This window comes from Diachasma alloeum, unplaced genomic scaffold (assembly GCF_001412515.2).
Source record: "Diachasma alloeum isolate Michigan unplaced genomic scaffold, Dall2.0 Dall_scaffold_00195, whole genome shotgun sequence".
Taxonomy (NCBI): Eukaryota; Metazoa; Arthropoda; class Insecta; order Hymenoptera; family Braconidae; genus Diachasma; species Diachasma alloeum.
Window position 1 is genome coordinate 1,893,543 of NW_021680360.1, and position 24,232 is coordinate 1,917,774.

At 35.5% G+C, this 24,232-nt stretch overlaps 1 protein-coding gene across 1 annotated transcript in view; it reads right to left on the minus strand.

The window, feature by feature from the left end:
* Positions 1–5,214, minus strand: part of LOC107048565 — a 12,970-nt gene extending 7,756 nt beyond the window's left edge. The window contains 1 exon segment of the mRNA XM_015271790.1: positions 5,116–5,214. Coding sequence (XP_015127276.1) covers positions 5,116–5,214 — 99 coding nt within the window.
* Between the last annotated feature and the right edge of the window lie 19,018 nt (positions 5,215–24,232).

Consider the following 24,232-nt stretch of genomic DNA (forward strand, 5'->3'; position numbering starts at 1 on the left):
CCCCCCCCTACTGACGAGTTATAATAATAATAGAGAGAGAAGGAATGAATCCTAAAACCATTTCTCGTTTTCCCCTCCACTATCAACGATGTCGCGTGCCTTTTCCTTTACCCACCCACATACACCGAGACAATGCACCTCATGTACACTAATATAAAAAATATATATATGTTTATATATTCCTTGGTTATGTACCACGTACATCCACCTATCTAACCAGCGGGAAAATGAGGAAGAGCGACAGTGAATGAGTGAGACAGAGGAGTTAGGTATGCCAGGGTGCGTTATTAAAAATTCACTCCCTCCCGCGGTTGAAGTGGCCTCTGGCAATCTGCATCTCATTCCCAGCGGGCCCTTGCGCTACTCGTATCCCCAACCCGAGCTATCCTCGTTTTCCTCTTGCTTCCTCTTGGTCGGTGTGGGCGAGGGGTGCGGAGGGGCACTCTGGGCTGAAGCCCTTCTGGTACACTTCCATTGCTGGCCTCTTCAGATGGCTGGCATGACAGAGTCCATCCGGCGACCATCCTTTTCTGGTTCTCATATCGGCGAGGGGGGACGTTTGTGTGGGCCATTAGGTTCGGGGTGTTTTTGGTTTTCGAGGGGAGTGATTGCGAGATTTTAATTTTTTATCGTTGAACAGAGATGACAAGAGTCAGGGGAACATGCTTTTCGAAGCACACGGAGAAGAAAATACTTGAATTGAGTGTAAAATATACTTGAAGATTTCGTTCTCTCTTTTTTTCACGTCTATTATCAACTTTGAACCACATGTACACAACTCCTGATAGAGATAATGGGAAATTCTGGGCTGATGTCAGCTTTGGTGTTTTTTTTTCTCGAAAAAGCTTCGAATTCAAGGACAAAAAAATTGAATTTTCTATAGAACACAGTCAGAGCTATAAGGAAGAACTTTACGAGTATTTGCCTCTACCCGAGTGGAAATTCTGTTCAGGTCTCGATCAGAAACTGATCAAGTCCGATCCGAAATTCTGATCAGGCATGTTACGCCTCCACCGTATGTTTTTCCACTAGGGTTTCTCCACCTACCATCATTAGGCATTAATTAAATTTAATTTTTTTGAGAGGAAAAATTAGTAACCTCCTAGCCGGGAATCGAACCCGGGACGTCCCAATGTCGCGTCAGGTGCTCTTACCATCTGAACTACCAGGACACTTACGAATTTCACTCTCAAAGTGACTCATATCCGAGTGGAAATTATGTTCAGGTCTCGATCAGAAACTGATCAAGTCCGATCCGAAATTCTGATCAGGCATGTTACGCCTCCACCTTATGTTTTTCCACTAGGGTTTCTCCACCTATCATCATTAGGCATTGATTAAATTTAATTTTTTTGAGAGGAAAAATTAATAACCTCCTAGCCGGGAATCGAACCCGGGACGTCCCAATGTCGCGTCAGGTGCTCTTACCATCTGAACTACCAGGACACTTACGAATTTCACTCTCAAAGTGACTCATATCCGAGTGGAAATTCTGTTCAGGTCTCGATCAGAAACTGATCAAGTCCGATCCGAAATTCTGATCAGGCATGTTACGCCTCCACCTTATGTTTTCCTACTAGGGTACTCCTCAAAATCAAAGATATTCATCAAGAATTACACCCTGTTGAAGCATTTCATTAATTCTCCTCAATTTTAAATTGAACATCATGCATGACCCATTGGTTTCCCGGAAATATTACTAAGAGAAAATAAATCATGTGAAATGCAAAATTACTCAGGGGGACCGTAAGGTATTAGGCGCTTTTTAGTTGTTGAAGGGAGTAATTTCTTTTTTTATCTTTTTAATTTTTGAATTGAGCAAAGCTGACATGATTTTGATGGGAAGATGTTTATCTAAGCAGAGTGAGAGAAAATAAAGGATTTTGGGAACTTCTGTGTTGATGTCATCTTTGGAGGCTATTTCGGAAAAATCTTTGAATTCTATTTTTTTGTGGAACTGTAGTCCTTAGGTTCAAGGCTAGTCATTAAGAATTACATCAGATTAATTGTAATAATAATAACTATAACAGATACATCAGAAATAAAAATATTCATGAGACACCTAAACATAGAGATAATTCAACCCATCTCGTTCTTCATTCTCCCAATGAACTGATGCTGTCAACTCTCGCATTTCCATTTTGATGAATTTTTCATATCCACTAATTAATATTTTTTAATACGAGAGTTCCTGGAAAATGATGAAGCTCCACAGCGCGTTTCATCTCCACCCCTTTTCTCTTCATTTCCACTGTCATCAAGGAACCGTCATCGGATGGACGTGCGAATTGTTCCACGAGGATTTTCTCTACGTGCGTGTCCCCACCGGCGACACGCGCTAATTTGGATGATTCTCCCTTTCATTCTGCATTTTTTTTTCTCTCGCTCTCTCTCCCTCGAGAGAGAGCAGGATCTAGCGGCGCTAGAGGAGAGGGAGAGGGCGGGGGAGGGGGAGGGGGAGAGAACACAGGGCCTCGACCAAGATGAGACGACTGGGATATGACGGGGACGAGGATCGATCGTGGTACCATTTTGCGGGTGAGTTGAGAGGAGTGAGAGAGACCGACAAGAGGAGAGTGGAGTAACGCTTGGCAGCCAAAACTACGAGCGGCATAATCAATCACGGCTAGTGGGGAGGTTTTGCGCTTGGGTCTTGGGTTTGTATGTGGATACCAAGGCATAGTTTTCCTCCTTGTTCCCTTGTTACGTTAACGGTAATATCGCCTCTTTCCTCTAAAACGTGTCTGTGCCTTGTCTCAACGTTGCCCAAAACCTCTTTGTCATTTTGTCGACGTAAATTTCAGCCGGGAGGTGAGTACTTTGACGTTAAACAGTGAGTTAAAGTTATGAGGAGGAATGGGGGGCCCATGAAAAAGAAATTAAAACGGCTGCCAGCTTTTTTTCTTTTAGGGGATTCATTCTGGGATTTCGTTGTTTTGGAGGGAATGTCGTGCGTGGCTCGCTTTATGGCGGTCCAATTTTTTTGGCGGTGAAACCGGCTTGAGACAGTGTTGAAAATTTTTGACTGAAATTTTCGGTACACTGTTAAATTTTTTTTGAAATTTTGGGGAAGATATTGTAGGAAATCTCATACGAGTGACATTGAATCGGATTGAGGGAAAAATGGTTATGAAATTTCAAGTTTTAAGTGGAATTCACGAAAATTCTCGAAGTTTCAGTGGGAGTGAGATGTAAATTTCACGACTTAAGTGAATTTTCAGTGAAACACGAATATTCAAAAACAAAATATCATGAATTTTCCTGATTTTTCTGAATTTCCACGGGATAATTGAACTGAGAAATCAAGTATTTTATTGATTTCCAGATCATTGGAAGAGAAAATCAATGGAATATTTTATTTTTAATGACAAGATTGCATGAAATTTCAGTGGAATTTGGACCCGATAAAAATTTCCGAAATTTGACACGGAAAATTCAAACGACAATTTTTAACAGTGTACACTTTTTGGAAATTTTTACCAGATTTTAGTTGCACTGAAATTTTAAGGAATTTCGTTAAACACTAAATCTCAGTTGAATTATTCAATGAAAATTAATAGAAATCAATAAAATTCCGGTAAATACATTCTTGAACTTTAATTTAATTGAAAATTCAGTATAAGTTGACTTAATGCTGCTACAAATTCTGAAATTTCATTGAATTTCCAGTGAATTATTTTTTTCCCTATATTGCATTCAAAGTCATGCAGATTACCAATCGATTATTCATGAAATTTCTAATTTTTCCGAACAGTGCACGCGGTTAAAAAACGTTTTGTTGCAATTTCCGGTCCATTTCTTGAAAATTCTTATTACAAGATAGTTTCACTGTAATCGCAAGGAATTTCATCTTTGAATGTTGAAAATCTTATGAAAAAATCCATGAAAACTCCAAATTCCATTTCAATTATTCCATAAAAATTGTAGATGTACTCTAGAAATTTCAAATGATTGAAAATTCCGTGCAAATTTGTACTAAATATTCACGTTTTTATTGAAAATTGGACTTCCATTGAATTTTCAATAACATTTGAAATTTCATTATTTATTCCCCCCGAAAATCGAATTCAATCTCGCGCTCCTGAAAATTACTAGCCAACTTCATGAAATTCCATTTCTATTTTTCATTCATTGGATGTAATTGGGTGAGAATAATTTCTTTTGAAGTGTTCAAATTATTCCTAGCTTTGATACTTTTTCTCGCATTACATCTTTTCTTAATTTCCAAAAATTTTCCTCATTCTTAGGCCTATACCCATCATTAATACAGATTCACGGAGTTATCCGAGATTGAAAAATTCAGAAGACCAATTCCTTCCTATCTTTCCAATGTTTCGGACACACGAGGTGTCACAAATTGAATCAAATAAAATTACTACAAACTCAGTACTATTTTCAAAACATTGCAAATTATGTAAATCGAGAATACTTTATGAATTCAGCAACTGCTCGAGAATTGTAACTGTACACTGCTAGAACAATTCAACAGAATTTCCCAGAAAAAAAACCTTGACTTCGATTTCAGGGAAAAAATCAATGAAATTTCAAATTCCTCTGTAAATTCAGTAGCGAAGTGGTAAAACGGTTTAAGTCGACTCATCTCCCAGTTGAGTTTTTGAGAAATATTTCCGAATCTAAGGGAGATAGCGAACTTTTCGTAATTACATTTGTTGTAGCTCTCAATTGGCTCCACGAAAACGGTTATAACAAAAATTTTGCCATCTCCCTTAGATTCCGAGATATCCATTGAAAACTGGCCAATGGTCAAAATTGACTTGAACCGGTTTACCACTTTGCTACTGAACTTCAGACTTTTTTAAAATTATTCATAACTCAGAAACAAATTGATCAATTGAGCTTAGTTTAGGCTCGTCACAAAGGGAAACAATTCTTCTTTGCATTGAAAAAAAAATTACTAAATTTTATCAACATTTCACCCCCTCATTAACATTTTTAAAAAAGTCAAAAGTGTCTGGTTTACCCCAACCTCCCCTAATAAAAATTCCTAAATGTAATAAAAAATGAGTTGAACCTAAAGAAATCACAACCCCATGACTCCCGACGAAACCGGCATCTCAAATTATTATAACCCATGCGCTCTGAACCTCCACTCACCTGTAGTTTCGTCTCCGGAGATCTCCTGAGTCCCTGGGCCTCGCCACCAAGAGGAGCGACCGCGAGGAACGTCAGAACAAAAAAACCATTCAATTCCATTTTTTCCCAGTCGTAATCTTCAAATTTAATGCTCTCAAAGGTCCTACATGAGTCCAGAGGGTAAAAAAGAAATGCATTATGACTCGATGGCAGAAAAGGAACGAGTGAACCTAGAAACGTAAATTTCTTACTCGGGTTATTTTCTGCACGTCGTAATTTGCATTCTCTTAATCCCAACTCTGTGTCTTTCCACCTCTTTCTGTTCCCATATTCCTCTCGTTCCTTTTTAAAACCACTATTCAGCCCTGCCTACGCCAGTGTCCTCCAGTCTCCCCCTGCCCCCCCACCGAAAGCGTTGGGAAATTAAAAACGTCCGATCGTAAAGCCTTGAAAGGAGGTGAAATATCGCCAGTGAAGTACATTGAATCGTAATCAGCCCAGCTCTTAATCTCAAATAATAACTGTACTCCCTCATATTCACCATTATTATTTGTTTCTCCTCTCAAAAAGGAATGGTTGGGGCATACAAAAGTGAACTAAAGAGCGATAAACTCCGGCATTCGTGGGGAATACAGAAAATTTTTGTGAAGAAAAGGACAGGAGAATTGTTCGAAAAAAAAGAAGAGGAATGATGGAGAGAATGGGGATGGTGAAAAGGGAGAGAAAGAAACGGGAGTGGAATCTCTGGACTGGCTGCTTACTCTCCGCGGTGCACGGAAGTTGTGCCTGCGCCCATAGAAATCTTTGTGAGACTTACACTTGATTTCACCCGGGCCTTCTTCTCCGCTATGGAGATCTCTGTGCTTCGTGGATGAGGAGAAAGATTTCTTTTGAGAGAGAATAAGGAGATGCTCGGGAATCGATTCTCGCTGGACGATGGCTTTTGTTGGGGATACTCGCGTTTATCGGGGTAGTGGAGAGTGAAACAGAAGCTCTGGAAAAAATTTAGAATGTGTATCTTATTTTTGATTTTGATGTTTTTAGAGGGAGAAAGACATTTTATTTGAATCAAATGGGTTGGTTTGATTAGGTCAGAATGAAGCTTTTATTCTGAATTGAACTTGATTTTTATTCGCTTCATTCGGGTCGAAAAAACAATTCAGTAGTGAAGTGGTAAACGGAGATAAGTCGACTCCCTTAGATTCCGAGATATTGATTGAAAACTGGTCATCAGTCAAAATTGACTCATCTCCTTTTACCAATTAGCTACTGATTTTTTTTAATTGATATGGAATAAGTCGTTGGATAAGTTTATCAATCACAAACATATTGTGGAAAGGATTTTTGTGTCTTGAAAAAATATATGAAATTGAATTGAATAAATAGTTTTTTTTTAATACAAACTAATGTTTAAGTAATAATTTGTTATTTGGATCAAATAAATCGTATATTTGATTCTAAAAGAGGATTTATTTCATGTAATTTCAACCTTTCATGTAATTTCAACCGTTTTTAGAGGGAGAAAAACATTTTATTTGAATCAAATGGGTTGGTTTGATTAGGTCAGAATGAAGCTTTTATTCTGAATTGAACTTGATTTTTATTCGCTTCATTCGGGTCGAAAAAACAATTCAGTAGTGAAGTGGTAAACGGAGATAAGTCGACTCCCTTAGATTCCGAGATATTGATTGAAAACTGGTCAACAGTCAAAATTGACTCATCTCCTTTTACCAATTAGCTACTGATTTTTTTTAATTGATATGGAATAAGTCGTTGAATAAGTTTATCAATCACAAACATATTGTGGAAAGGATTTTTGTGTCTTGAAAAAATATATGAAATTGAATTGAATAAATAGTTTTTTTTTAATACAAACTAATGTTTAAGTAATAATTTGTTATTTGGATCAAATAAATCGTATATTTGATTCTAAAAGAGGTTTTATTTCATGTAATTTCAACCTTTCCATCAAAATAAATATACGAGTTTATTCATGTTCAATGAAAATATTATGGAAGTGATTAAAAAAAGTTCAGTTGAAGAGTTTTGTTCGATGTAATTGCGTCATTCATCTGGATGTTTAATTAGTGTCACAAATAAATGTTGTTTTCCATTTTTTATTCATCACAAATATCTTTCAATCAAATAAAATCTTAATAAAACATCTAGTAAAAGACTGTTCATCAGAGAATTAATTTTAATTCAATTGTTTGAATGCCGCGATAGAAATTTGAGAAAAATCATCTGCAAAAATAATCTTAGAATTATTTATGAAAAATGTCCTAATTTCCAAAAATCATCATTTTTCAATCATTTAATGCATTTTTCTCAAGAAGGAAAATTTTCAAACTATATTAAAATTTAAATTCTCATAGTCTAAATTAAAAAATGATAAAACTGTCAGTTCCCTGGAAAAGTCCCAAGTACTGATAAATTTTAATTAGAAACACTGCGAAAAATCTAATACCGAAACCTTAAATAAAATATGAAAAATATTTTTCTGTTAAGATAATAGTTAGAATAAAAATTGGTGGTAGTAAGAAACCAGTTGGTATACAAGAGAAAAAGGGGTTGTGCTGATGGAACGGGACGAGAATAATGTACCGCGTAAGAGCCATTAGGTTATTAAAAACTAGAAGCCGGAAAAATGAAAGAGGAGAGTTAAAGGGACGTATAAAGAGGGGGGGTCCTCTTCCCCCTTTAGGAGAGGGTGGAAATGTAGAAATAGTACTGAGAAAACGAGTGGCTGTGAAGGTTGTAACAGAGGCGAAAAATTGGCCCGTCCTGTGTTTACGTTTCGATGAGACTAAAAAAAATTACAAAAACACAAAAATGCGAGGTTTTTCATCTATGTTAGGAAGCGAGAAACGTGTGCTTGTATCAGAAAAATCTGGAGAAATTTTTGTGGGAAAGAACTCACGTAAGCTGGGACTTTTTATTCTATTTTTATGGAAAACTCCAGGATGCTTTTCCACCAATTAGGAATCGCCGAGTGCTGCCAAGTCTCGGAGGAAAAAAATGATGGCAGGGGGCAACAATTTGCCAATAATAAAAAAAAACCTAGGAAAGAGTGTATGGTCCTATAAAAATGGTAGGAAAAAATGTGGACCTGGGCGTTTTTGTGGTTAATCGATCTTGACTGTGGGTAGATTGTTTATTGTTTTTACCGGTCCGTTCTTTTTGTTTTTCAATAGTTTTTTGGATTGCGGTTATCGAAGTGCCTTTCATAGCTGCACTAATTAATTCCCGTTAATAGGATGGAGTTTGTAAACTCGTGGTTTGGAGTAAAATGGAACAAAAAGAGCATTCAAAGAGTTTTTCCTTGTTGTTTAATATATTGAGGGGAGAATGAACTCTGCGAATGGTGGGACAATTGAATCGAGGCCAAAGATTGATTTTTAGCGAGTGATTAGTGGGTGAAAAGACGTGGAAAGCCTTTAGTGAATCATTAATTAATTATTTCGAGTCCAAATAATTTCATAAATGATCAGTTGGGACAGTTATGAAATATAATTGTGAAAGTTTTTGTGAATATACTCCACTGCGAGATGAATAATAGCAATAAATTTACTGTATACTATGTACTTATGACAACACTTGGCTGAAGGCCCTCGGGCCATGGCCTATTGTAAGAAAAAATTTTTTCTTTGTTGTTTGTAATTTTCTTGCAATAAATTCCGTTAAAAATTAAAATTATTAGCAATAAATAAGGACTTTTTATTATATTTTACTAATCAAGAGTCGTCGAGTGCTGCCAAGTCTCAGAGGAAAAAAAAATTGTGAGAGGGGTCAACAATCTGCCAGTAATAAAAAAACCTAGGAAAGAGTGTACAGTTCTATAAAAATTGAATCGAGGCCAAGGGTTGATTTTTAGCAAGTGTTTAGTGGCCGAAAAGACGTGAAAAGCCCTTAGTAAATCATTAATTAATTATTTGAAGTGAAAATAAATTCATAAATGATTAATTGGGACAGTTATGCGAGTTCATTTGCACGTCAATGTATCATCCGTTAATGTGAAATATTATTGTGAGAATTGTTGTGAATATACTCGACTGAGAGGTGAATAATAGTAATGAATAAGCACACATGTGTGACAGAGAGAAGTGGGCAGAGCTGTGAACCCATTCAGCTTTGTGATTAGACGTAAAGTAGGCGGAAATTATTGGGCCCAGTGTGCGGAATTATTGGATGAATTTAGTTATGAGGCACACAGCACACGCTTGGTATATATGCTAACTCTTGGTGTATATGTATCAGCTCTCGTCGTCTACCACACACTTCAACATTGGCCCAACCCTTTTGCTCTCTGTCGTATACAATATTCACTTTCTGACTCACTCGTTTACACACTTTCCTTCTCACTTTGGTATGAAGTGCCGTGGCTTGTACATAAATTTCTCGATACCCGTGTGCACAAGCACCCCAACGTTACTCTCTCACTTTGAGTTGAGCGGGAGTACATGGGTACTGGGAAAATACCTGTGCATGTATCGGGGTAATTTCTAATATTGCCGAGGTATTTGGTAGATTCGTTAATATTCAACGATCGACAGGGATCGCCCTCTCGTGAATGTTTGATGGAGATTTTGGGGGGGAATGTTTGAGGGGGAGGGAAATATATACAATCTGTGGAATTTTTCACGCTGATGATTGGAACGATTTTATTTTCTGTGGAGACTTGCAGACAATTTTACCTTTAAGGATATTCAAGTACACTGATAGAAGGGATTAGTTATTGTTAACGAACGGATTTTCGTTGGAGGGTAGGGTCTATTCGGTCTCACCAAATGTTCATTCGTTAATAGTTAACGAATGTATATTTGAGGAGCCTTGTTTGACTTGACTTTCGCCATTCAAGTGAACCATTCGTTAACTATTAACGAATATTCATTTGGTCATATTCAACTCTACCATTCGTTAATAGTTAACGAATCTCGTTTGGAATAAATGAATCACTCTATCAGTGTATCTTCTATATTTTGGTACAGATCACACTACAGATTCAATAATTTTCAATCATAAAATTCGTTAATTCAATTGCTGGAGGTAAATATGAGAAAAATCATGAAGATTCAGCGTTATTCAAACTAAATTTTGCGCAGAATAATTATTATTTTTAACATTTGCTGATCGTAAATGAATAATTGAATTTTTTTTAACTTTCGGAAAACTTATTTTTTAGGCATGAAATTGATTTTTGGTAAAATTCAGAATATGAACAGGTTCTTCCAGAGTACTGAGGCGCTTTGATTTTTTCAACCGATTTTTAATCGAATAATTTATGAAGATGATCGTCTCAGTTCGTTAGCTATCCGCAAAATGTGTAGAAAAATTTAAAAAATGAGTTTAAAAAATTTTAAAAATGCATTCAATCCATTAAATGCAAAAAAAATCCGAGGAATTTAAACATTGAAAAATGCATTAATCGAATGTTTGCAAATTATTAGGACTGGATCAAATCCCAGTACTCCTATATTTACAAATAGTATATTCCTTTACGAGTGCGTAAAAGTGTTTTCTGGCCCGCGGGAAGTGTGTAGCGCACGCCAAAGGCGTGCGCTACCCTCCTAAGGGTCCGAGAACGCTCTTCTCACGCTTTTTGAACCCTACGTTTCATCACAATGTGTGGATTTTTTTTACGCCGAGCGTGCGCAAAATTTCACTTTACGCACAACGAATAAAAAAACAATTCGCCCAACATTCCTATTTCCTGTCACAAAAAAATCTAAAAAATTTCGATTCAAAGTGAAAATGAAGCAGGAAAAAGCGCAATGTTGACAAAAATAGACGAATGCGTGGAGCATTAAGAATCAAAACTCTCTCTCTCTCTCTCTCTCTCTCTCTCTCTACCTGACTGTACAGTGCGGTGAGTTACGCAAATGCGAATGAGAACAAAGCAAATAACACTGGGCGACGAATATACAAATCTAGAACGACACGAAACAATGCCCCGGGAGAGTTACCGGGCTTTCTAATTGAAACCGAGCCCTGTGTTTTGCCTACCCCTCGTCGTCTCATATGCGTGTGCACAGTACATTTGTATATAGTGGTGGCTTTCTTTTCACTCCCCCTCAGCGCCTAATCGTCCTGCACAGATGCGTGCCAACGTGTTTTCTCGCTGGGTTACCCTTCTGTTTTCTTTATCCTCCGGGTTATTTATCCATTGTACCAGAATTTCCCGCCCATTCGATTTCTTCGACTCATCTTTTTTTTTTCATCGAAAGAAAATGGTCTACCATTGCAATAAATAACTAATAAAATGACTTAGTACTCTATTTTTATTATACCAGCGCAACCTGAGTTATTGATGCCGTCTCATTCGATCATCCTTTTCTTAATTATTTTTTTTATTAATTTATTTCAGTAGCGAAGTGGTAAAACGGTTCAAGTCGATTTATCTTCCAATTGAGTTTTTGGGGAATATTTCCGAATCTAAAGGAGATACCGAAATTTTCGTGACTACATTTATTGTAGCTCTCAATCGGCTCTATGAAAAAGGTCGTAACAAAAATTTTGCTATCTCCCTTCGATCCCGAGATATTCATTGAAAACTGGAAAATAGTCAAAATCGACTTAAGGGCAGACTACTATGAGTTTTCAAAATCGTGGATTATCGGAGTGAGACTTTTCATACGTTGAAGATCAATTATATAGATCTGAAAACGAATAATTAGCGTAAAAAATTTTTTTTTTATTGTTCGTTTGCCCGAAAATGCTTAAAATACTAACAACAGTCTAGCGCCTCCAATTTTTGAGCTACAAAATTTTTTTTTCTCAAAATTTTCGGGAAAATGTGTGGAACAACAATTACGAACCAGTTTTTTGGAATTAGACTCCTACACAGCTGATTTCGTTTTTTTTTCATATAAAAAAATTCACTATTTGTGTAAAAAAATACAAAAAAGGCAAATTTACCCATGTAAGAGGCGAATTAAAAAAAAATTGCTCGTAATTGTTATTCCACATATTTGTCCGAAAATTTTGAAAAAAAAAAAATCCTTCGTAGCTCAAAAATTGGAGGCCCTGGGCTGTTTTTGGTATTTTAAGCGTTTTCGGGCCAATGAACAATAAAAAATTTTGTTTTGCACTAATTATTCGTTTTCAGATCTATATAATCGATCTTCAACGTATGAAAAGTCTCACTCCAATAACCCACGACTTTTAAAACTCACTTCCCCTTAAACAGTTTTACCACTTCGCTACTGATTTATGAGTTTGATTACTTTAAGAAATTTCTCAATTTTCGAGTAGCAGTTGTCTCCATTTAAACAGTCTTTCAAGTTATCTGCTGGTCCCACCTCTGTTCGGATTCTATCATGCTTTTTAAATTAATTGTTTATAATGGATCTCACTGCAGAAAACAATTCAACCGATGAGAATCGTATGTCCGAATTTATCCGGCATGTTCAAGTTCTCATTTTCGATTCCAGATATTGCCCATACTTTTTCTTTTAGAGAGGATCATTACTGAATTTTTCAACATTTATTTGACGTTTATTTTTATTTCCCTCCTACGGTTTTTTGATGACACTTAAAAATTTAATCCGCAATTTCGTTTTTTTCATCCATTGAGGACTTTTAATAGTCCATCGAAGGAATTGAAGGGCATTAAAAACCTAGGAAACACGAGGGGTGAATATGTCGAATTCAACGAGTTTCCTTACGACTCACTTGGGGCCACAGGACTAAATGCCGCCGCGAATTGTTCACGCAGTCATCCCAGCCCTCGAGATCTCTCTTCCGTATCCAGTCGATACATCCATCGCGTCTCGCCCAAATCATTATTTACAAACACCAGAAGAATAGAAGAGAAAGGGACAATGGAGGAATCCAGTGCAAAATAATTTCGCTCCCCCTGTCCTAAAATATTAAAGACAAACCGTTAAAAAAGGAGGATACAGTGGTGGAAAAAAGAACACTTGCAGTTACACTGAATGTGATCCAACCCCAAAAGCGTCTCTGGAATTATTTATAAAATTACTTGGAGCATCCATAGGAATATACTCCCCGCAACTTTTTCCATAAACTGCTTTATATTTCTCCTTCTCCGTATATTCTTTTTTTCATTCACTTCCAACGATTACGTTATGATTTAGTTTTTCAGGTGCAGAAGATTTTGAATGTAAAATAAAACGCGAAACTTTTCCTTCAAACCGAAATATTTCAATTGAATATGCAAAAAAAATTGCGGAATGGAAATTTCATTTTTGGTTTGTTTGAAGACATGAGACTGAAAAAAATTTTCGGCATTGGTCATATTGTTTATATGAAAAAAGGAAACAAGTATTTTTCACTATTTGCCTGATATTTATTTCCCTTTTGCAGTTTTTCAATGAAATTCAAGAATTTTATTCGCAATTGCATTTTTTTATCCATATTTTGACGTTTTGAAAATTTTCTTCAGTCGCAAAAAAAATTATTAATATGAAATAGAACACAAAACTGTTCTCCAAAGCAAAACGTTTCAATTAAATAAGCAAAAAAAAACAAATGATTCGCGAACTGGAAATTTTTATTTTCAATCTTAAAGAGTATGACATTGAAACTTTATTCATAAAAAACTGGAATAAAAATTACCCATTATTCTATTCCTGCTATTGAAAGAATATTTTTTGTGCTTTTCATCAAAACGAAAGATGAATATTTTGCAAAATTTATTCAATATTCATTTTTATTTCTCCTCTCCAATTTTTTAAGAACATTAACCAATTCAATTTACGATTGTGGATATTCATTTTTCAGCCGTACAACATTTCCTACCAAACAAAAAAACTTTAACTGAATAATAAACAAAAGTCATTAAAAAAATTAATAAAGCCGCAAATGTTCCTCCACATTCCTTCAAACCATGATAATAATGAAAAAACGTCAGTAAAAAAATTGAAATGAGGATCGATACATCAGCAGGATTATCCCCCGGCAATCCAAGACGTTGGTCCACCGGAATGTAAAAGGTCCAGTTATGGAGAGGAAGCCCAAAGTACACTCAGCCCCCAAGAAATACGATAAGCACTTTGCCCGGCCGTATCTATCAAACATAACCCTTATGTTACCAGAATAGTGGCTCGCGCTATACCCATGGGAGCCCAGGCCAGGACAGGACAAACTCGTGGAATTTATACACGCGGACCCTGTGCCCCCTACACTCCCCATTCTCTCCCGTTTGTATCTCTCACTTTCACTCCCTCCTCTCAAAATAGAGCTTTTCCACCTCTCCCCCGCCCCCTCCACTTTCCTCTTTATCATTTATTCATGCAGCGTTACAGGAGGAAAACTCACGCCAAGTGCCTCATAAACGTTTACTCCTAACCTCTTCCCCATATTCAGACTCCTCCATTTTTCCTCCTGTCCTGTGCACTCGGCGTCGATGAGTTTTCGTTGGTTCGCGTCTTTATTTGAACCGAGTGAATCCACTAGACGTCATATTTGAGTTTTTTAGGCCCCTCGAACGGTTCTAAACCAATAAACTACTTCATTTGGTAATTCTGGTTCATCCGGAAGGTTAAAATTTCCTGTTTGACTTTGCCGTCAGTGAAAGAGGAATTGTTAGAGAAAAAATAGGAGAAAATTCCATTGTAACGCCGGGTGGAGAGAGCAACAGTGTCATTAGATGCTGCATCACTGAGATCAACAAAAAAAAGACTGGGGAGAATTGTTATTGCGACCACGAGCGCGGAGAATTTCTGCCACCAACTCAGTGATATACGACGCTCAGACGTCAGCCGTGTGTACGCGGTAGAAGGACTCTCGGCTCGGGGTTGAGAGGAAAATAAAGACATCGTCGAGAAAATCCTTGGGATATGCTACATCTCGTAACCGACCTTACGACTGGCTTTCGATTCTCAATGGGATGAGAATTCTTTTTTCAGTTATTGGGTTAGTTCCGAATACTTTTGGAAAACATGATATCACATATTTTTGCCAAAAACCCCGAGTCCAATCGTAAAAATGGGAGATGTAACGAAAAATTGTAAACTGAATCCTGATGGTTTACGAATGCAGAGGGGACTTTATTTAAATATTCGATATTTTTAATAGAACTGTGGGGCTTAATGACTGTCATGCTAAACCCGAAATTTCAATTGTTTGGACACTAAATATTTGTTTAATTCCGGACAACTTTTTTATATATTGATTTTTTATTTATTTATGAGTATCAACCCTCGTTCATTGTTAGACATTTTTTGAAATTTAAGGGAAGATATTATAGTAAATCTCATGAGAGTGACATTGAGCCGAATTTGGGGAAAAAATCGGTATGAAATTTCAAGTTTTAAGTAGAATTCACGGAACATGAATATTCAGAAATAAAATTACATGAACTATCAATTTTTCCCTGAAATTTCCTGATTTTTCTCAATGTTTCCAGAATAATTGAACTGAAAAATCCAGTATTTTATTGATTTCCAGATCATTTGAACAGAAAATCAATTGAATATTTGCAATTCCAGTGCAACTTCAACGCAATAAAAATTTCTGCAATTTGGCACGGAAAATTCAGACGAAAATTTTTAACAGTGTTGCTTCGTTTCCAATGAATTTTGTAATAAGTTTAACAAATTTGGCATTTTCCATTGATTCAATTTCCTCCTCATTTACATTAAAATTTTATGTTTTCACTGGATTCTAATTTCATTTATTCCAAACAATTAATGAATTATTCTTAAGAATTTCAAATTCTTAAAAGCCAAAAATGCAATTCAGCACCGAAGCGGTAAAACGGTTTCACTCAACTTTGACTATGAATGAGTTTTCAAAGAATATCTCAGAATCAAAGGCAGCTATCAAATTTTTTGTCATAACCTTTTTTGTACCTTTCAATTCGCTCTACAAAAAAGGTAATTACAAAAACTTCGATACCTCCCTTAGATTCGCAGATATTCCCAGCAACCTCAGCTGAGAACCGAGTCGATTCGAACCGTTTCGCCGCCTCGCTACTGAATTAGAAAAACTTGATGCATTGTCTTTTTTATCGGCAACATAGCGCACGCAGAATGAACAATATATGTGCTTTTGAAAAAAGTGCACAGATTGTCTCCAACCGATGATGGTTTCCCAATTTTCCCCATATCAACTGTAGAAATTTCATGCAAAACCCGAATTCCAATTGTTCCAACGCCTCTCGATGTAACCAATATGCACTCCACCACAATATAACCGATAAATCGATCGTCACAGTTTCCGTGGCTGGTTTCATTCGAAAATCGAATTAACGTCCATCAAATGCACCTTTTTTGTCCCTCAATCTCGTGCTTGAAGTGCCATGTGTACATGCGGGTATAATCCATTCAATTTCTCCACACTAAAAACATGAAATACCCGTACCAATTTAACATGAAACGAGGGAAAATAAATTGTGTGACCAAAAAGTGATATTACACATTCAGTTGAGAAGGGGAGAAATGACAAACTTATTTACACCGAAACAAAACAAATAAAGAGGATGAGACGCGGTTAATATACGAGGCATCGAGCCACTACGTATATACATGGGAATATAACTGGGTGATCCACCGGAATTCCCTGGGGAGGGGCAGAGCGGGGCATCAACGAATGGCCCTGGACTATATACAAAAGGCGAAAAGAGAGGAGAAAAAAGTAAGAGCCGAGATGAGAGGAGGAGGAGATCGAGTCGCGCGAATATCCCATCTTATGGTGATCCCATGGCACACGTATCGCCTGGAAAAGTACGCCCCATAACTCCGGACGGGCCACATACTTTTGCCGTAACCCCCGCCGTCCTCGAGCACCCATATCCTCTCGCACTTGGTATATACGGGGAAACAGTTTGGGTGGATCTAATGGTATTAGATACCTCGGGGGAGGATACATTGATACTTGACCTTATGAAATATCGAAAATTAGAGACAATGGGGGGAGGCTGTTCAAAAATTCATGGGGGTACTTATGATTTTTTTGAGTGATGGAGGGTGAGACTTGAGCGGGATAGGAATCGGTTTGTATCATGTCATTAGTCTATGCGAATGGAATTAATGGAGTGGGACAGGAATTGTTTCATATTTTGACGTTTTGAAAAGTTTCTTCAGTCACAAAAAAATTATTAATATGAAATAGAAGGCAAAACTGTTCTCCAAAGCAAAATGTTTCATTTAAATGAGCAAAAAAACAACGAATAATTCGCGAACTGTAAATTTTTATTTTTTAATGTTAAAGAGTATCACATTGAAACTTTATTCATAAAAAACTGCAATGAAAATTACTTATTATTTTTATCTCTTCACTGCAGTTTTTTAATGACATTAAATAATTCAATTTACGATTTTTTTTCGTTCGTCCATCGAAGATTGTCGATATTCATTATTTCACTCGCAGAAAATTTTTAATGTGAAATAGATCTCACAACTGTTCTCTAAATAAATAATTCGCGAAATGGAAATTTTTATTTTTAATTTTTAAACAGAACGACAAATAAGACTTTCTCCATAAAAAACTGCAATAAAAATTGCCAACTGTGTTATATACTTATGATTTTTATGAGTGATAGAGGGTGAGACTTCAGCGGAAGAGGAATTGGTTTATATCATGTGATTAATAAATGCGAATGCAATTAATGGATAAAAGAAATGAAGTTGAATTAAAATTGAGTACAAAATGTAATTAAAAATATTGAACGCGTATTCTTTATTTTTAGGAATAATTAGAAATTCGTGAGTTTTGAGTGATTGAAGTTATTTGAGAAGATGGCGTCAAGAATATATCTATTGGAATTGGAATTCATTGAATTATTTGAGTGAAATTTACAGTTTCGATCGATTTTTCCATGAAAGTTTTAATGTTTAATGATGAAATTCCTTGAAAATTCAGTGGATCTATAATGCGATAAAAAATTCTATAAGAAATTTTGTTTCTGAGTATTCTACATGAAAAAACCAAGCAAAAGTCAGTTCATGGCAAAATGTCATGAATTTTGAACTTTTTCCTGGATTTTCCTGATTTTTCCAAATTTTCATGGAATAATTGAACTGAAAAATCGAGTATTTTATTGATTTTTACATCATTCGAGCGGAAAATCAATGAAATATTTGATTTTTCAATGACAAGAGTTTCTGAAATTTCGAAATTGAGAATGATAAAAATTTTATTTTGCGCGGAAAATTTAGACGAAAATTGTTCACGGTACATAACGCGATAAAAATTACCAAGAAATGTACTTGAGTACATTTCTAAATTAAATTTTGAAATTTTCAGCAAAAATTTTTTAACACTGCAACAAAAAAAATTTCCGCAACACTCAAGATATTTTTTCACTGTCCATCGCCGATAAATTCCCTCAAATCCTTTTGCCACATTAAAAAACAAATAATCCAACATCAATTTTCAGTAATATAAAGAGCCCCGGAGGTGTCTTCCACGAGGCAGATTTTAATCCTTGTCTCACTCAAGAGGAACAAGTAAAGAGGGATGAGAGTGTAGTACCGAAGTGACTCAAAGTCTGTCTTCCGGCAAGATGCTTAATTCCACCCGCCAGAGTCCTTCGGCATAACCGACCAGTACACCCTTTTTCCATCCCACTCCCCCTCTTACTTCTATTTCACTCCAGGCGAGCCCCCGACACCCTTTTACGAGAGTCTCCTACCGACAGCCTTCAGATAGTCTCTCAAAGCCAAAAATGCCCGATAGAAAGTTATAGATTTTTTTTTCTCTCACCAGTGATGAGAGATTTTAGATTTTGGGAGGGGTTGATACTCCCTCTGATCTCCTCTGAGTCTTTCCGGTTCACATGTGCATTTGTTCTGAGGGTACTACATCAACTGAAATGCATGATCTTTTTTTATGGTTTCACAGAATTTTTTATGATGATCCGCTTTAGATGTGTTCAGACGTTTTAATTCAGTCACGTGAATAATTTATTTCTTCACGCTTTTATAGTATCAGTTTTGCTTCCCAATGGCAGCAAATCACACCCGTAATTATGTATTAAATCTGTTATGTACATAATTTTCCATGATGATCCGCTTTATATGTATTGACGTTTTGATTTTCCAATGACATGAATAATTTATTTCTTCATGTTTTTACATTATCAGTTTTGCTTCCGAATGGCAGCAAATCTCATCCATAATTATATATTATATTTCTTAATAAACTCATATATTTATTTCAAGGAAAATGTAATTATAAGAAAGAAATAATTCATTCACTCCAAATAAATACTGCTTCACCATAAAGGAAACATTTGTTTATATTTAAATAACTATCTTTTATGGGAAGAAAAATGCAAACTAACATTGAGTTCAAGTTGGAATGAAAGGTTTTTGAATATTCAAAAACATTCATGTGATGTAAATGAAGTTTATTTGATTCAAATCAATCATTTCTCTGGGTTTTGTTTTATTTTCTTATAATTTTATCCTCAATTGCTTCCCAATGGCAGAAAATCTCATCCATAATTATATATTATATTTCTTAATAACCTCATACATTTATTTCAAGGAAAATGTTGTAATTACAAGAAAGAAATAATTCATTCACTCCAAATAAATACTGCTTCACCATAAAGGAAACATTTGTTTATATTTAAATAACTATCTTTTATGGGAAGAAAAATGCAAACTAACATTGAGTTCAAGTTGGAATGAAAGGTTTTTGAATATTCAAAAACATTCATGTGATGTAAATGAAGTTTATTTGATTCAAATCAATCATTTCTCTGGGTTTTGTTTTATTTTCTTATAATTTTATCCTCAATTGCTTCCCAATGGCAGAAAATCTCATCCATAATTATATATTATATTTCTTAATAACCTCATATATTTATTTCAAGGAAAATGTTGTAATTACAAGAAAGAAATAATTAATTCACTCCAAATAAATACTGCTTCACCATAAAGGAAACATTTGTTTATATTTGAATAATTATTTTTTATGGGAGTAAAAATACAGATTAAAATGGAGTTTAAGTTTGAATAAACGCTTTTTAAATATGCAAAAACATTCATGTCATTTAAATTAGGTTTATTTGATTAAAATGAATCATTTCTCTGGGTATTTTTTTATTTTCTTATAATTTTATACTCAATTGCTTCCCAATGGCAGCAAATCTCATTCATAATTATATATTAAATCTCTGAATGATCTCATATATTTATTTCAAGAAAAATGTTGTAATTATAAGAAAGAAGTAATTCATTCACTCCAAATAAATACTGCTTCCCCATAAACATTTGTTTATATTTAAATAACTATCTTTTATGGGAAGAAAAATGGAAACTAAAATTGAGTTTAAGTTGGAATAAAAGGTTTTTGAATATTCAAAAACATTCATGTGATTTAAATGGGGTTTATTTGACTCAAATAGATCGTTTCTCTCCCTATTTTTTTTCTTATAATTAATCTATTTATTATTTTATTGACAAATGATACAAATGCTTATTCATACCTCCATTTTAAAAATTTTATCATCGCCTTCCCTTCGGATTTCATTATTATTACTATAGAGAGCGCTAAACTCCGAGTTAAGGCTTATCAAAGTTTGATTCCAACTTGAACAAAGAAAAATGCCAAATTTTCGAGTTTCCGTTACTTATCCCGCCGTCTATGCTCCATCCAAAGTGAGACTATCTTCTGTAATTTAATAATGACGGAAGAATGGTGGAGACAATGGGACAACAGATGTGATTGTTGGGAGGTAGATTGCCAAGTGATAAGAAAACATAGGGGGGTGAGTCGCGTGCCGTGCGCTCAGCCAAGTGTTCCTCTGTTTAATCCCATCGTGGTTTGTCTGTTTGTGGTATTAGGCTCGGTTGGGATAACGCAATAAATCCGAGGTATCGCGGACTTTATTGAAGGAGACTTGTTGTTGTAGATTCAGTCATGTGTGAGTTAATTTTAAAAAGTCAGATGCTGATGGCAATTGTCAACAATTTCAGTGTTATAATAGTGATGTTAGACGTACAGGGAGAAAAAGTTGGAGAAAAATTACCAAACAAGTCAAGTAATCGTGGAGCATTAGTCGATTATTATTAATTTTTCACCCGAAATCGGGGAAAATGTGCGAGACGAATAGTGAATTTTTCTCCCTTGGCCCGGGAAAATTTACTGAACGTGAGGGTAATTTGTGGTGAAACTGTAAAATTTACTCTGCATTCCAACAAAACTTACCTCAGTGAAATGTTGAAATTTACAGAGTACTTTTTTCACAGTGAAAATACGCCTCCTCATATTTTCTTCCAAAATCTTTAATTTTCAAAATGAAAGAAAAAAACAAAGGTTAAAACAAAATTATAATTACCTTTCTCTCCGTGTCTGCACAGACAATTTTATTATTTCATCAAAACAAAATTCCTAAAAAAGCAAAAAATGTATTCTCAAGATAAGAATAAACTTTTCGACCATTTACAACTAATTGTACGAATTCACATACATTTTCTGCATTGCCTCTGCAAAAAGTATCACTATCCCCAAAATTCCTATAAATTTTGAAATTTCAAGAGTACTTTTTTCACAGTCAAAATACCCCTCCACATATTTTCTTCGCTAACCCTCAATTTTCAAAGTGAAAGTAAAAAATAAACGTCGAAAAATCGCAATTACTTTTCTTCCCGTTCCAGTCCAGACAATTTCATTATTTCATCAAAACGAAATTTCTAAAAACAAGCCAAAATGTATTCGCAAGATAAGAATAAACTTTTCAACCATTTACAACTAATAGTACGAATTCACATACATTTTCTGCATTGCCACCGTAAAAAGTATCGCTATCCCCAAAATTCCTATAAATTTTGAAATTTCAAGAGTACTTGTTTCACAGTCAAAATACCCCTCCACATATTTTCTTCGCTAACCCTCAATTTACAAAGTGAAAGTAAAAAATAAACGTCGAAAAATCGGAATTACTTTTCTTCCCGTTCCAGTCCAGACAATTTCATTATTTCATCAAAACGAAATTCCCAAAAAAAGCAAAAAATGTATTCTCAAGATAAGATAAACTTTTCGACCATTTACAACTAATAGTACGAATTCACATACATTTTCTGCATTGCCACCGTAAAAAGTATCGCTATCCCCAAAATTCCTATAAATTTTGAAATTTCAAGAGTACTTGTTTCACAGTCAAAATACCCCTCCACATATTTTCTTCGCTAACCCTCAATTTACAAAGTGAAAGTAAAAAATAAACGTCGAAAAATCGCAATTACTTTTCTTCCCGTTCCAGTCCAGACAATTTCATTATTTCATCAAAACGAAATTTCTAAAAACAAGCCAAAATGTATTCGCAAGATAAGAATAAACTTTTAACCATTTACAACTAATAGTACGAATTCACATACATTTTCTGCATTGCCACCGTAAAAAGTATCACCAACCACGTAAAATGTATACCCACGATGTGCACTAGCGAGTGAGAGATGGGTAACAACGAGCCTCTCGGCCGAGTTATCTGTAATGGAATAAGTTGGCAACAATGGTGCATTGTAGAGCGCTTGGGCTCGTCCCCGTTGACGGACATTATCACCGGACGTAGCGTTTCCGCGACATCCTCGGCGCGTCACAAGACGCGCGTCAGGCCCCAACCCTGGCAATAGCATTCCCCCCGCCCCTGTGTATGTGGTTTGCTCTCGTTCGCAACGAATGTATGCCACGCGGTAGAGCAAACTCAATATGAGTAGCAACCAACTACAAACACGAGTTTGTTTGTACCTTCGCACACAGCGTACTCGGAAAGTTACAAAACGGTTCATTGAAATACAAATCGAACTAGCTTGTGTTCTGCCGTCTATCATGCAGAGTTGGGGAGATGGAGGTGCTGATTCTTCCTCATGGTGTCCTCCTTCGGTGTGAACGAAAATACATTTAACCCATATGTATTATTTCAATTTCAAAAGGGGTCTAGGTGCTATTTTGGGGTGTTTTGATAAGGATTACATTGTGCCTCGAAGGTATTTGATATGCTTGTCTAGGTGTTTTTGAAATTGTGCAGATTTTAGATACAATTGTGAACATTTTCAGGGACATTTTTTTGTTAATTCAATTTAATTTGTTGTTCTGACTGGAATTCCGTTAAATTTCTTGGAAATTTTGATCGGGACAGTTTCATTGAAATTTCAAGGAATTTCATAATGAAAACAATTACAATTTTTTGTTGAACAATCATTGGGAAGCGGAAATTTCAGGTCATTATTCCATGAATTAATTCATTAAAAATTCAGTGTAATTTGGTTTTGAATAGTCGCCTATTGAGTGGAAATTCCTGTACACTGTTATTAATTTTTGACGGAAATTTCTACATTGCTAGAAAAAAAAAATTGAAATTTTATGGACAGTTGACTGCCAATTTTCGGGATAGTGACACTAAATGTGATTTAGGGGGAAAAAAATCATGAAAATTTAGGTTTCACTGAAAATTCAGTAAAATTCAAGAATTTTAAACACTATAAAGACGAGAATTCCTTAAGACATTAGAATTTTCATTCTAATATGAATATTCAGTGCCAAATTACATTGAGATTTCAATGAAATCTGGAATTTCATGATTTAAAAAAAAATTCAAGAACATATTTACCGGAATTTTCTAATGGTTTTCTATTCATTTTCAGGGAAAAAAAGAACTGAAATTGACAAAGTCATTTGGTTTCATTCTCTGTCTTTGATTTTTCCACGAAACTCCTTGAAATTTCAGTGATAATTAAATTCGATAAAAATTTACAAAAAATGTACCGGAAATGTCAGACAAAAATTTTCAACATTGTATGAGGCATTCCACGCTATTTCAGTATACCATACGCGACAACTTATTCTTTTTTATTTTTGGATATGTTGTAGAAGAGCCGCAAAAATGTATCTAAACGCCCGGAAAAAAAAATTTCCCCAATTTATGCGAAAAACAAAATTTGATGTGTCATTATGTAAATAATTGTATTGGTGTATATACCAACATAAAAAAATTCAATTCCCCCGAAAATTCAAAGCAAATAAATACTTTCGCGACATAAAAATATGATGGAATAATACGAGGGAGTGATTTTTGCGTTGTGCAAGGGTAACCACGAAAAGTGGAGCTGTTTAATATTAATAAGTTGCCAGTAGTTTTTCCTGCTCCTGGCAGGCACGTAGATGCATATCACTCGCTGCATTACGAGACGCGTACTTGTCGAGGCCCACACGTTTCCACCCCTCC